The 12575-nt window shown below is 45.2% G+C and overlaps 2 protein-coding genes across 4 annotated transcripts; both read left to right on the forward strand.

The window, feature by feature from the left end:
- The first annotated feature begins 5 nt into the window (after window positions 1-5).
- thap11 (THAP domain containing 11) lies at window positions 6-1730 on the forward strand. Its single transcript, XM_029257154.1, has one exon. The coding sequence runs from the start codon at window positions 25-27 to the stop codon at window positions 772-774; it is 750 nt and encodes a 249-aa protein (XP_029112987.1). The 5' UTR covers window positions 6-24; the 3' UTR covers window positions 775-1730.
- A 1644-nt stretch (window positions 1731-3374) lies between these two features.
- Window positions 3375-11761, forward strand: LOC108933964 (nuclear transport factor 2). Of its 3 annotated transcripts, XM_018751407.2 has the most exons (6): window positions 3375-3443; window positions 8484-8605; window positions 10507-10578; window positions 10727-10825; window positions 10994-11109; window positions 11273-11761. In XM_018751407.2, exons 2-5 carry the CDS (start codon window positions 8507-8509, stop codon window positions 11105-11107), a joined length of 384 nt encoding a protein of 127 aa, XP_018606923.1. In that variant the 5' UTR covers window positions 3375-3443; window positions 8484-8506; the 3' UTR covers window positions 11108-11109; window positions 11273-11761. The 3 variants fall into 3 exon arrangements, with proteins under 3 accessions (XP_018606923.1, XP_018606922.1, XP_018606924.1); XM_018751406.2 differs by having other exon boundaries at window positions 10994-11761; XM_018751408.2 differs by having other exon boundaries at window positions 3414-3453; window positions 10994-11761.
- Window positions 11762-12575: the final 814 nt, after the last annotated feature.

Raw genomic sequence — 12575 nt, forward strand, 5'->3', positions numbered from 1 at the left:
TTCGGGCCGCACTTGCCATTCAGGATGCCCGGGTTCACGTGCTGTGTCCCTGGTTGCTATAACAACTCGCACCGCGACCGAGACCTGCGCTTCTACACCTTCCCGAAGGACACGGCGCAGAGGGAAATTTGGTTGAAGAACATCTCCCGGGCCGGCGTGAGCGGCTGCTTCAGCACGTTCCAGCCCACCACGGGACATCGCGTGTGTAGCTCACACTTCCCTGGGGGCCGCAAGACGTACAGCATCCGCGTGCCCACGCTCTTCCCGCTGCGCGGGGTCAACGAGTGCAGGAGCCGTCGCGGCCGCAGAAGGAAGGTATCCACCACGCTACCGCTCGTCACCGGACTAATTACGCTGAGCCCCGCGGAGGGTGGTGCGGGGGACAGCAGGCTCCAGGAGGCGAGCCCCGTGGACCTGACGCTGCCGGGCGACGGTCACTGCCTCTCGGCCTTGGAGGGCTTTTCACCCGCTTGTATCGTCACCCCCCCGCTGCCCACTGTCACCAGTGCGGCGCCCGTCGTGCCCGCGCGCCCGGCCTCCCCGCGCTCCACCAGCGCCCTGGACCACCCGTACTCGCTGGGCGCGGGCACCACTGCGGTCGAGCTGCTCAAGAAACTCAATGAACAGCGTGACATCATTGCCTTGCTGGAGGTGAAGATGAAGGAAATGAAGAGGGCGATCCGGCAGCTGCGCGTCACCGAGGCCAAGCTGCGCGAGGAGGTGCGCGAGCGGGATCGCATGCTGACCGCTCAGGGTGTGCGCAGGAGGGTCTGACACATGCAGCGGGACAGGCGACCAGCATGGGTACAGGACCCAAGGAATTACACACAAAAACCCACCTGCTTTGTTCTACATGAGTTTACATCTAGTTTGGCACTAAAGAACCTGCCACAGGGGCTTGAGGTTCCTCATTTCACCAGCCACACACAGTGTGACAACTGTTGAATGCTGGACTGTGGTTCCACTTTTCAGCTTGGCCCTGACTCCATCAGCCTGCTCCATTGAAATGGTGTGACCCCAGTGCATCCCCCGGGAAGGGTCCATGAAGTCGGTGATGAAAGTGGACTACGATGTGCCCAAATGGTCCAAGCTTACCTATTTCTCATGTGGAGCCCCCTTCTGGTCACCTGGCCGTCTTGTCAACATTATTCTTAAAGTATTTCACACAAGACATATGTGTTGGTGTGGGTGCTGAAAGAACTTGGGGACCACTTTGGGGATAAGACTGTGTAAACATTTTACTGCTCATGTTGTTCTCTCTTGAGTGGTGGTACAGAATCGTGGCAGTTTGTATTCCATTCTGGCCCTCACTGATACAGAAGATGTTATAGGTTGGGGGAAAAAAATTGTCGAAATGTTTGCAAACTTCACCGCTGCCATCTCTCGTATTCTCCGATGTGAATGTGAGATGGCCTTCCATGAAAAAAATTACCAGACCTCTATAGACTATGAAAGATGACACCAGCAGAAAGTGTGTTCACAGAACCGTTCAGTGATGTCACAGCAGTTTGTCAAATGAATCAGCCAGTAGTTCAAAAATAGATGTATTACATGAGGTTTAGTGAGGGCTCTGTCATAATGATTACTAGCACACCTCTGTTGGATTGTACCATGTTACATCGTACGTGTTTGTTGTTGGAGCTGGTTGAGAACACTAAAATCAGAGCCACTGCACACACTGACTGAAACCGCTTATCCAGAGTGGAGGCTGTGGCGAGCCGGAGCCTAACCCAGTAACACAGGGTGCAAGGCTGGAGGGGTAAAGGACACACCCAGGACCGGACGCCAGTCTGTCACAGCACCCCAAGCAGGACTCGAACCTCAGACCTACCAGAAAGCACGCACAGGCCAAATCTGCTGCACCACCGCACCCCCACTACTCAGAACCCCTGGTGGATGTTATTTTCTCAAAAAGACTTTTCTGTTAATAATTAACAAGTGGAGCTAGAGGTCACCAGTGTCCTTTGAGAAGTTGAGACCAAACAGTGTGTAGTAAAGTAACTAGAATCACACCTCCTTTGAATGTACACTGCAAGAGGTAGTAGGGTACAGGACCTCATGGCCATGCCTAATAGACAAGTGAGAACACAGTACTTCTACGAAGGGATTACCCAGTGACAAGGCAATCTACACGCGGATATGGTAATGTTTCTGCAAAAATTAGAATAGTTTTGTAATCTATTTTATTGACAAATAACTGATATATTTCAGATAGGAAGTTATTTTCAGGAAGAAGAACCAGTCTACAAAATGAGGAATGTTGTTCAATGAAACTGATCTTTTTTATCTCTTGGAAATAAAGACTTTTTGTCAGCATTTGTGTTTGGGTTACCATAACCTGCTGCAACTTCCAGCATCACATCAGGTCTTCATTTTAAAACTCCATTGACCGGTATAGCAATAATGAATCTTTAAAACGAATTCCACAAAGCTGCCTGTCCTGTGGCACACTGGTGATGTGCTGTGAGTCCAGGTTTTAGTCCCTGTTGTGTCACAGCAGCCCTCTGTGTCAGGAAGGCCCATTTGGTCAGGTGAGATGGCCAAGATACTGCGACTAGAATCAGGAATGAGACACCTATGTGATGATGTTCCGGCCTTGTCTGAGTTTTTGTTCAGCCCTTCCACAGGCTTACCATTATTGTCACTGCTAACTCAGTTACCCACACACATTGCATTCAGTTACTTATCATGTGCTGCTACCTTTAAGAACATGACATGCTTAATGTGGACAAATGGCAAAAAAACAAAACACCTGTGACAAGTTATTGTACTTATTCAGTAAATACAGTACATTTTTAAGCAGCAAACACCAGAGATATTTCACCTTGAGACCAAATACCAGATATTTGGAAAGAATGACATGTCGCACCTTGGGACGAAAGGGGATTTTTTAAAAACTTTTTCATGTAAATAGCAGAGAGCTAAGTGTACCTTGCTGAAGGTATTTCAGAAATCTTACAGCTTAAAAAAAAAAAAATTAAATGTCTACTCACACCCTACAGATCTGTGCTACTTATAAAACTGAACATTGGTGAAACCTTCACTGTACCAATGTACCATTACATGCACTATATTCGTTGTTATGAACAATAACTGAAATGTCATATCATTTGAATACCTTTTGCTTTCCTCTTTTGCTGTACAGGCTAGGGACAATCTTCACATTCACACACCTATAAAGTTCAATTTGGGGAAAGACCGTTAAAACACTGGTTGTTTGAAAACCGGCGGCTTGGGTTTCTGGGTCTTGTAGTGCTTCAGCGCGAGATAACCGAAACTGGTGCTACATAGAAATAGAGTTCCATCGTGGGGGCCCAATTCAAAAGAACTTCTTTTCCCAGAAAGCAGAAAAGCGGGACCGCATTAATGCGCATGCTCTGACGAATGAGGAGCGCTTGGGGATCGCCATAACTGGGAGGACTGGTTGGTGCTGTGGGCGCTCGGTAAGTATGGGTATGTTTTGGTGGTTTCAGTGGTTCGAGGCGGTTCTCCTAACTCTGAATGGTACTGTGTGGACTCCCAGTACCTAGCCTTAGAGCCCGGTTCTTGGGTATTTATTAATTAATTATTTATTTAATTAATTATATAGGCTGTGGACCGGCATGCGCGGCAGCAGCAGCAGCAGCAGCATCAGCGAGTGCGCCCGACGCGCAGTGTAACTGAGTCAGGATAGGGACTGGGCACCTGAGCGCCCCCCGGCTCGGGCCGTAGGCCTAAACTCATTGTGCTTTCTACTCATTCCTTACCGGGACCTTCTCTCCTTTTTTTTCTTTTGGCTTTCTTCCTTCGTCCCAGCCCAGCTACTGTCCCGAGTTCAGCTGTGGGAGTGTCTAGCACGCTGCGAGCAGGTGGTTGTTGACTCGGGATTGGGCTGGACGTGTACCCAACTGTGTGTGAGCACAGTAGGCTAGCTTGTCGGAGGAGCCTGTGTTCCCACTAACTTACTAGTCGAACTAGTTCCACGGTTGAGTGTCTCACTCACTGGTGGTCACAGTTCGTTCAGTCTCCTCTGTTTATATACAACATTTTTGATTTGCAGTGTTTTTACCGATAATATCATGCAACAAAGAATAAGAGGATTGTTAACGTGTCACTGTGGTTACCGAGGAGGTAGATGTTTGTGTAAAAACCAGAGCAGTCGTCGTATCTCTCGCTTCGGAGAGTTTTCGTGGTTATTCATTCGGTAGTTACCAGGCTTTGTGTGTTGGACACCATTTGACATATTTGAAAACGCACTGCTCTGGCCTGGGGATCGGAGACAGTTACATACGTACACACACACACTCTGGTGTCAAACCCTCTGTGATGTAATGCAGCCAAGACACAGGAGTGTCTCACATGGAAAGTCAAACCACCTTGGTCAGTGGGTGAATCTAAATTTAGAATGTTTCTTAAAATGCAGTGTTTTTTGCTAGTCTGTAGGGTAAATGGATATTTACATGTAAGTTTTTTTTGACTTGCCATATTTTTTTTTTTTTTTTTTAAATTTTTAATTTTTAAACCCTAGAATATCCAGATGAAGGGAGCAGTGGTCCAGGCTGTAATATTTGCTTTCTTTTCAGGTGCAATGTTGAGATGACAGACACTTCAGTTAGTAAGCAGTTTGATAACTAGCTATGTTGTAACTCCACAGGTTACTAATAACCCCACTTAGGGCAATACTCAGTACCATTAACTGGCATTTTTCTTTAGGGATGAAGACTACTACTCATCACATGCAAATAATACTTGCATCATTATTAACTTCATTACTGAGCATAATATTTTACTAGAGCAATGGAGGTACTGTGCTGAAAGATGCTACAGTAGTGAGTTAACCTGGTAGTTGCCATGTTTGTGTGTTTGTAGTTAGACTAGGGTCAATTAGTTTGGTTAAAGAGGGTGTGGTGAAGCTGTGTGTAAAATGACTGATGCTGCAGGTCTGTCTATCAAACCCATGTGTCAGCCACACAGTGGGATAAAAGGAGCTTTTGCAGGACAGTAGCGAGTGCTCAACACAATGGAGCCCTGAGAGCCGGAGCCCAGTGTAGTGATAGGTGGTGTGTGTTCTCATACACACGCTGATAGTTGCTCTCAACTTTCTTAGTGTAAAATTTACTTTTATATAGACACATTTTATAAATCAGTCTAACTGGTGTTAAATTTATATTTCCAGCACAGTTTAGTAATTTTTATAGTGTTGAGGATGGGCTGCAGACCAATGTGATAACTGATGATTCTGTGTCTTGGACACTTCACCTCACTATGCTGGGTTATACTGACTTATTAAAGTGTCCCTCTGAGGGAGTGTAGCCTACATGTTAGGATCGGGTGGACTGTAGCATCTACTGCGGTCCACCTTGGTTGAACCCTTTGGAACCTCATATGTCAATCTGGGAGGACAGTCCTGCTGTGGGTTCAGTTTCTGTCTGAGCTGGTTTTTTAATTCAATAACTGAGTGTAAACATTCTGCTTCCAGTGCTCTCAGGGGTATTTCCAGGAACATCTTTATAAAAGATCAATGCAATTCCATGTAACAGTCTTCATGGTTTCAGTAAATCTCTGATCATTCAATTTTTTTATAGAGTGCTCTTCTCACGCAGTGACACAGAGTGCTTTAATACAGCCGTAAGGCAAGAAAAACAAATACATCAGATAAGAAACAAAGACAGTTGACTAATGACTACCGTAATATAGTACTTTTATATAGCTATAAGTATGCCTAGTGGCCACGGAGGAAAGGAGCAAAAACTCCCAATTGGAAGTTCAGGGAGGGGAAAAAAAAAACCTCTGGGGGTCCAAGGGCCAGTGGTTGCTCACCCCTCCTGGGCATTCTAGATTTAGTAACAAGTTTAAGCCAGTTAACAAGTAATAATGATATTGTTGCTATAAGGTATCTTGAATCCCCAGCTCAGCATGGGATGTCTCATCCATCATGGCAGTTGGTCATCATCTTCAGTCAACATGGGATTCGTCTGTCGCCGCTGGCTGGCCTCCTCAAGTCTTATGTAGCGAGGCAGTGCTCAAAAATAGTCAATTTAATATGCATAGGTGGTAAAAACAACCAAGGCAAGTGGAATTACATTTTGAGGTGGAATGCCTCAGTGAACATACAAGTCTTTAGTCTGGATTTGAAAACAGAAACAAATGGGGCATTTCTGACAGTAACTGGCAAAGTATTCCACAGTTTAGGTGCTCTATAACTAAAGGCGTGACCACTGATACCTCCTACTGATACTTTAAGGTAACCTGCATCCAATGAACGATGATATTGTCCAGGGATGCAAGAATCAATAATCTCACAAAGGAAAGCCGGAACAATACCATGTACTGCCTTATAGGTCAAAAGAAGGATTTTCTAATCAACTCTAAATGCGACTAGGAGCCAATGTAACAATTTAGTTACAGGTGTTTATATGGTCGTACGTTCTAGTGACAATTTTTACAGCAGCATTTTGTACCAGCTGTAGCCTGGATGCAGTCTAGTATGGACAACCCGACAATAAAGCATTACAAAAGTCCAGCCTGCTTGAAACAAAAGCATGAACCAGTTTCTCAGCATCCCATCTACAGAGGAATTGCTGTAATTTAGCTATGTTTCTTAACTGAAGGAAGCACAATTTAGTCTGAGCATTTACATGAGATACAAATGACATCTTCCCATCCAACAGGACACCCAAATCCTTGACACAATCTGTCAGCTTGAAGGTAATATCATTTGTTGTAAAGATTGGTGTGATTATGTCAAGAGTTTTGGCATCACCACCCACCACAAGTATCTCTGTTTTACTGGCATTTAGAGATAAAAAAAAATTTTTTACTCATCCATAATTTTATACTGGTAAAACAATTAGCTAAAGACACCGCATGTGATGGATCATCAGACTTAAACAATACATATAGCTGTGTGTCATCGGCATACGAGTGGAAATTCACATTGTCTTTGCGAATAATGTCACTCTATATGTTACCAATGGGTTACAACAGTAATGGCCCCAACACAGAGCCCTGTCGCACATCATGCTGAACTGTAGTTGAGATGGAGGGGGTGCAGTCATCAGATTTCAGTACGAATTATTCATGGTTAGCTAAATTCAAGTCAACCCACTTCAGAACGGTACCTTTTAGGCCAACCAGGTTTTCAAGTCTGCTCAATTGGATACTATGGTCTACAGTGTCGAATGCAGCACTTAAGTCCAGTAACATAAGAATTGAGATCTGACCAGCATCAGAAGAGGTGAGAATATCATTAACACTTGTGAGCGCTATTTCAGTGCTGTAACCAGTGTGGAAACCAGGCTGAAATTTTTTCAAATATATTATAAGATATTTTACAATTTGGGAAGCTAAGATTACTGAGGTCATACTCCACTGTCTGGAGTATTGGACCCATTCAACTGTTAAGACTGGCTGGTTAAATAAAATATTTTATTGGTTATAATGACACATACCAGTGTGCCTGTTTATCGGCACCGGTCACATCGCTCACGCCTGTCCTGCATGTGTGTTTGGGAGATTGAAGGGTAGGCTGGCACAGTGCTGTTCCTTCTTTTTCCTGCTCCTCAGTCTGTCAGAGGATAGACAACAGGTTGCCCCCCTGCACTGACAAACACATGGATTGTGGTCGGTGGAGGTCACTGCAGGGTAGGTGGAAATGCCAATGGACTGGGGGGGTGGTGTCTGTTTGGTCTGAGTGTCTCTATTAGAATTTTTTTTTATGATTTGGAAGTGTGTGAATTTCTTTATATTCCCTATATAAGGTTTACTCTATTTTACCCCACAGGAGCTGTGTATGTGGGGAACAGTGTAAGAGTTTTTGGCCAGGTACTTTTTTTTTTTTTATTTAAAAAAAAAAGAAATGGAGAACGTTACATTTGCTGTGCATTTCTGACCCAGGAACCCTCTGATGTCTATCCATTCCAATGATTGAATATTCATGGCATACCACAGCATGGTGGAATCATCCCAGTACTGTGCAAGGGCTTGAACCTGGGCTCTTGATGCATGACAGCAGTCTTTGGAGGTTTTGCTACATGTGCATTATAGTATGGGTGTCAATTCAGGGTGGTGTGAGAGTGAGACAAAGTATGCAATATAGGTAGATCAGCTGGACTTTCAGGATCAACCAGAAGTTCCTCTTGTGACATCTGTAGCTATGAGGAAGGTTTGCTCTTCACAGGGCTCCATTTGAGGGACTCAGTTGCTGCAGAGGTTTGAAGGCCTCTGTGAAGGGTCTTGGCTATGGACTGCTGGGAGTAATGGTGAACTGAATGATTCCTAAAATGATTGTGTTCAGATATAGCTTCTTTTTGTTTGTTTTAAGCTGATCCTGTGATGATTTTCAACCTGCACAAGCTTCCTGTTTTTCCTGATGCCAAGATTTAATTTAACATGTTTTAGTGCGGTAAAGAAATATGGGCTTAACAAGGAAAGTAAGGTAGACTTTCTCTGTTTCCTCACATTCTTCCTCTGTCTCACTCTCTCTGCCCCCTCCTTCTCATCAGTGGCTGCTGCCGGCTGAATCAGGATGGGTGACAAGCCGATTTGGGAACAGATTGGATCCAGCTTTGTGCAGCACTACTATCAGCTGTTTGACACTGACAGGTCCCAGCTGGGAGCAATATATGTGAGTGTTGGCATATGTGTCCTACACACACACACACGCATATACCTCCTCATGTTGACCTGCAGCAGGTCTTCACTCTCATTCAATTCTCTAAATACTCACCGGCCACTTTATTAGGTACACCTGTTCAGCTGCTTGTTAACACAAATATCTAATCAGCCAATTACATGGCAGCGTCTGAATGCATTTAGGCACGTAGACATGGTCAAGATGATCTGCTGAAGTTCAAACTGAGCATCAGAATGGGGAAGAAAGGGGATTTAAGTGACTTTGAACGTGACGTCCTTGCTGGTGCCAGATGGGCCGGTCTGAGTATTTCCGAAACTGCTGATCTACTGGGATTTTCACGCACAACCATCTCTAGGGTTTCCAGAGAATGGTTGGAAAAAGAGAAAATATCCAGTGAGTGACAGTTCTGTGGGCAAAAATGCCTTGTTGATGCCAGAGGTCAGAGGAGAATGGCCAGACTGGTTCGAGGGGATAGAAAGGCAACAGTAACTCAAATAACCAGTCATTACAACCGAAGTATGTAGAAGAGCATCTCTGAATGCACAACACATCGAACCTTGAAGCAGACGGGCTACAGCAGCAGAAGACCACACTGGGTGCTACTCCTGTCAGCTAAGAACAGGAAACTGAGGCTACAATTTGCACGGGCTCACCAAAATTATCCCATAGAAGATGGAGAAAACGTTGCCTGGTCTGAGTCTCAATTTCTGCTGCGACATTCAGATGGTAAGGTCAGAATTTTTCATAAACATGGATCCGTCTTGCCTTGTATCAACGGTTCAGGCTGGTGGTGGTGGTGTAATGGTGTGGGGGATATTTTCTTGACACACTTTGGGTCCTTTAGTACCAACTGAGCATCGTTTAAACACCACAGCCTACCTGAGTATTGTTACTGACCATGTCCATCCCTTTATGACCACAGTGTACCCATCTTCTGATGACTACTTCCAGCAGGATAGTATGCCATGTCACAAAGCTCAGTCATCTCAAACTGGTTTCTTGAACATGACAATGAGTTCACTATACTCAAATGGCCTCCCCAGTCACCAGATCTCAATCCAATAGAGCACCTTTGGGATGTGGTGGAATGGGAGATTCACATCATTGATGTGCAGCTGACAAATCTGCAGCAACTGCGTGATGCCGTCATGTCAATATGGACCAAAATCTCTGAGGAATGTTTCCACCACCTTGTTGAATCTATGCCACGAAGAATTAAGGCAATTCTGAAAGCAAAAGGGGGTCCAACCTGGAACTAGCAAGGTGTACCTAATAATCTGGCTGTTGAGTGTAGATACAAATTACTGTGGGCTGAAATAATTACTTGAAGGGCAAATAACAGGCCTGGAATTTCACACATTACACACATTTTAGCTGCATTGTGTGTCTTGGAGATGTGAATTTCACCTCGTTTGATCATCTCATTGCTGAAGGAAGGGATTGTGTTTATGATGAAGCCCAGTTTGTGCCCACTGGAGCAGGAGGAACAGTTTGATTGTATTACTACCTGTGTAGCTCTGCCTCTGTACTGACTCCCTGGCCATTAGTGAGCATAGTGAGGTCTGTATAGTGCTTAGACCTGGGGGATGGCCTGGAGCTTCCCAAAGCCCTTGTCTCCTCAGGAGCATCAGAATGTGGATGGTATGACAGTTCTAACAGCAATAGCAGCAATTCCACACATCTGTCTGGGCTTTCTGTGTAAAAACTTGTTTCTGGTTCATTGCTGATCAGTGTTTATATGCAAGTTTTATTAGCCCAGAAATAAAACGGGGCAGGTGTACTGCCCAGGCTGCTCTCAACCCTGCATTCAATGGCCTGGTTTCTCCAGCTGCTCCTTTCTCCCAGTGTGGCTCAGCCCTCTGCCCATCCAGAACTGCACTCTCCTCTTCCAGATTGACGCATCATGCCTTACGTGGGAGGGACAGCAATTCCAGGGAAAAGCAGCGATTGTTGAGAAGCTATCTGTAAGTGTTGTATGTCCAAGTGCTTTACAGATACTATACATGTCCTGTTCTGTATTTTTACCAAAATGTGTTTTGTGACACAGTGGGTGTGGCCAGGTTGAAGACTTGCTTAGTCATTTTATCCTGCATCTTCTCCATGTCTCGGCAGAGCCTTCCCTTCACAAAAATCGCTCACAGCATAACGGCACAGGACCACCAGCCCACACCAGACAGCTGTATCCTCAGTATGGTGGTGGGGCAGCTGAAGGTGAGTGCTGGCATCTTTGTTTGCAGCCTTTGCCCAGTCACCGATAATTAGTCGTTTGCCTCCTGCCTTGACCCAACATGCAGTAGACTCTACTGCCCCTTACCGTTGGGGTGTTTAAGTGCCTGCTCATATCTGGGACTCACTCCTCCTCCACTGTGTGAATGACAGGCTGATGAGGACCCCATCATGGGCTTCCACCAGATCTTCCTGTTGAAGAACATCAATGATGCCTGGGTGTGCACTAATGACATTTTCCGGCTGGCGCTGCACAATTTTGGCTAAAGGTGGGAGATGGGACACTGGCTTGGGGGTGGGGACAGTGGGCTGGAGTGACCCTTGCATTCATCTGTACCCCTCCTTGCCCCACCCTGCCTTGTCCTACCCCGATGCCTGGCTGCTGTTGATGCCGCCTCCATCCTTCATCCATGCCTCGATGTTGCTCCACAGCGGAATCTGTAACACACTCACAAACGGCATGAAAAAGAAAAGCTGCCCGTCAGGATCAAGAACTGAGCCTCGGCACGTGCTCTGGCAGAAACCATGATGTACTCTGTGGCTGAGTGGTGTGGCTGCCATGGTAACGAGCAACACTGCCACTGTCTTCTCCCATTGGGATGCTTGATCACCTGCGTGTGGGAGATTCCAGTGGAAACAAAAACTTATACAGCATTTCATTTTTTTTGTTATACTTCCTGCCCTAGTTATTTCTCTGCTAGTGCAGTGCGATATTCCACTAACTCCTTTCTTTTGTTCTCCATCAGTGATATTGCTCTAATTTCTTGTTCTCACTGGTTCCTCTAACGATCCAAAGAACCAAACCGTAGGTACTCCCACCGCCTTTCTCACACACACACACACCCCCATGTTGGCTCCTGCTCCCCTCTTTCCCCTTTCCTCTGTCCCACAATGACTTCTGAAGCCACGACATACAATAAAACTGACTTTTTCTTAAACATGGGATTTTTGTGTTATTTTCCAGTTGTCCTTCTGCTTTCATGCTTTTGAATTTTCCCCCCTTTAGTTTTGATCAAAAGTTTCCATTAAACACACAGAGTTTTGGTGCTGCTCTCTAGCTTTTGGGTCATTTTAAATGGACACAGTCATCCTTATGGTGATTATAGTCAGTGTACTGAAGACCTAACGTCAGAGAAAAAGGGTGGTCCCTGGGAGGGAACCGCTGTCCTGCAGAAGTGCGCTTGAGACAGCATGTGTCGGGAGACCAGTGCCACTATGGACGCAAGCAGGTCTTCTACTCTGTTGGTACAAAGATCCTGTGCCTGGTTTTGGAAGTATTTTCAGAAGAGCTGCTTATGTCTTGCTTTTTAAAGTTTATACCTATTGCAAGCTGAAGTTCATCCAGATTTCTAAGATGTTCCAGGTAGCACTGCAACCAAATTCTCCCCCCCGGCTGATAAATGACTCACTGTAAAATGATTGGCTGAGAGGGTAGTGAAGGAACAATGCTAATATGAGAATACAGTAAGATATGCCAGATCTGTTCTATGTACACACACTGGATGTGAGCAATGGAAGGAATCAAAGCAGTTCAAAGATGAGGATATAAAAGTGCTACGTGAAAACAAATGTATCCAGCCTGGAGCTATTCCTGCAACTGGTTTTAAATTTGTATAATATGTATCCTGACTGGACTTTTGTTGGGGAAGAAAAAGTACACAGTGGGTTATTACCGTTTTTCATGCTTTTCTTGGTCCTAAATCACCCCCCTGTAATAAACTTAAAGGATTTTATT

This window comes from Scleropages formosus, chromosome 1 (genome assembly GCF_900964775.1).
Source record: "Scleropages formosus chromosome 1, fSclFor1.1, whole genome shotgun sequence".
Lineage (NCBI taxonomy): Eukaryota > Metazoa > Chordata > Actinopteri > Osteoglossiformes > Osteoglossidae > Scleropages > Scleropages formosus.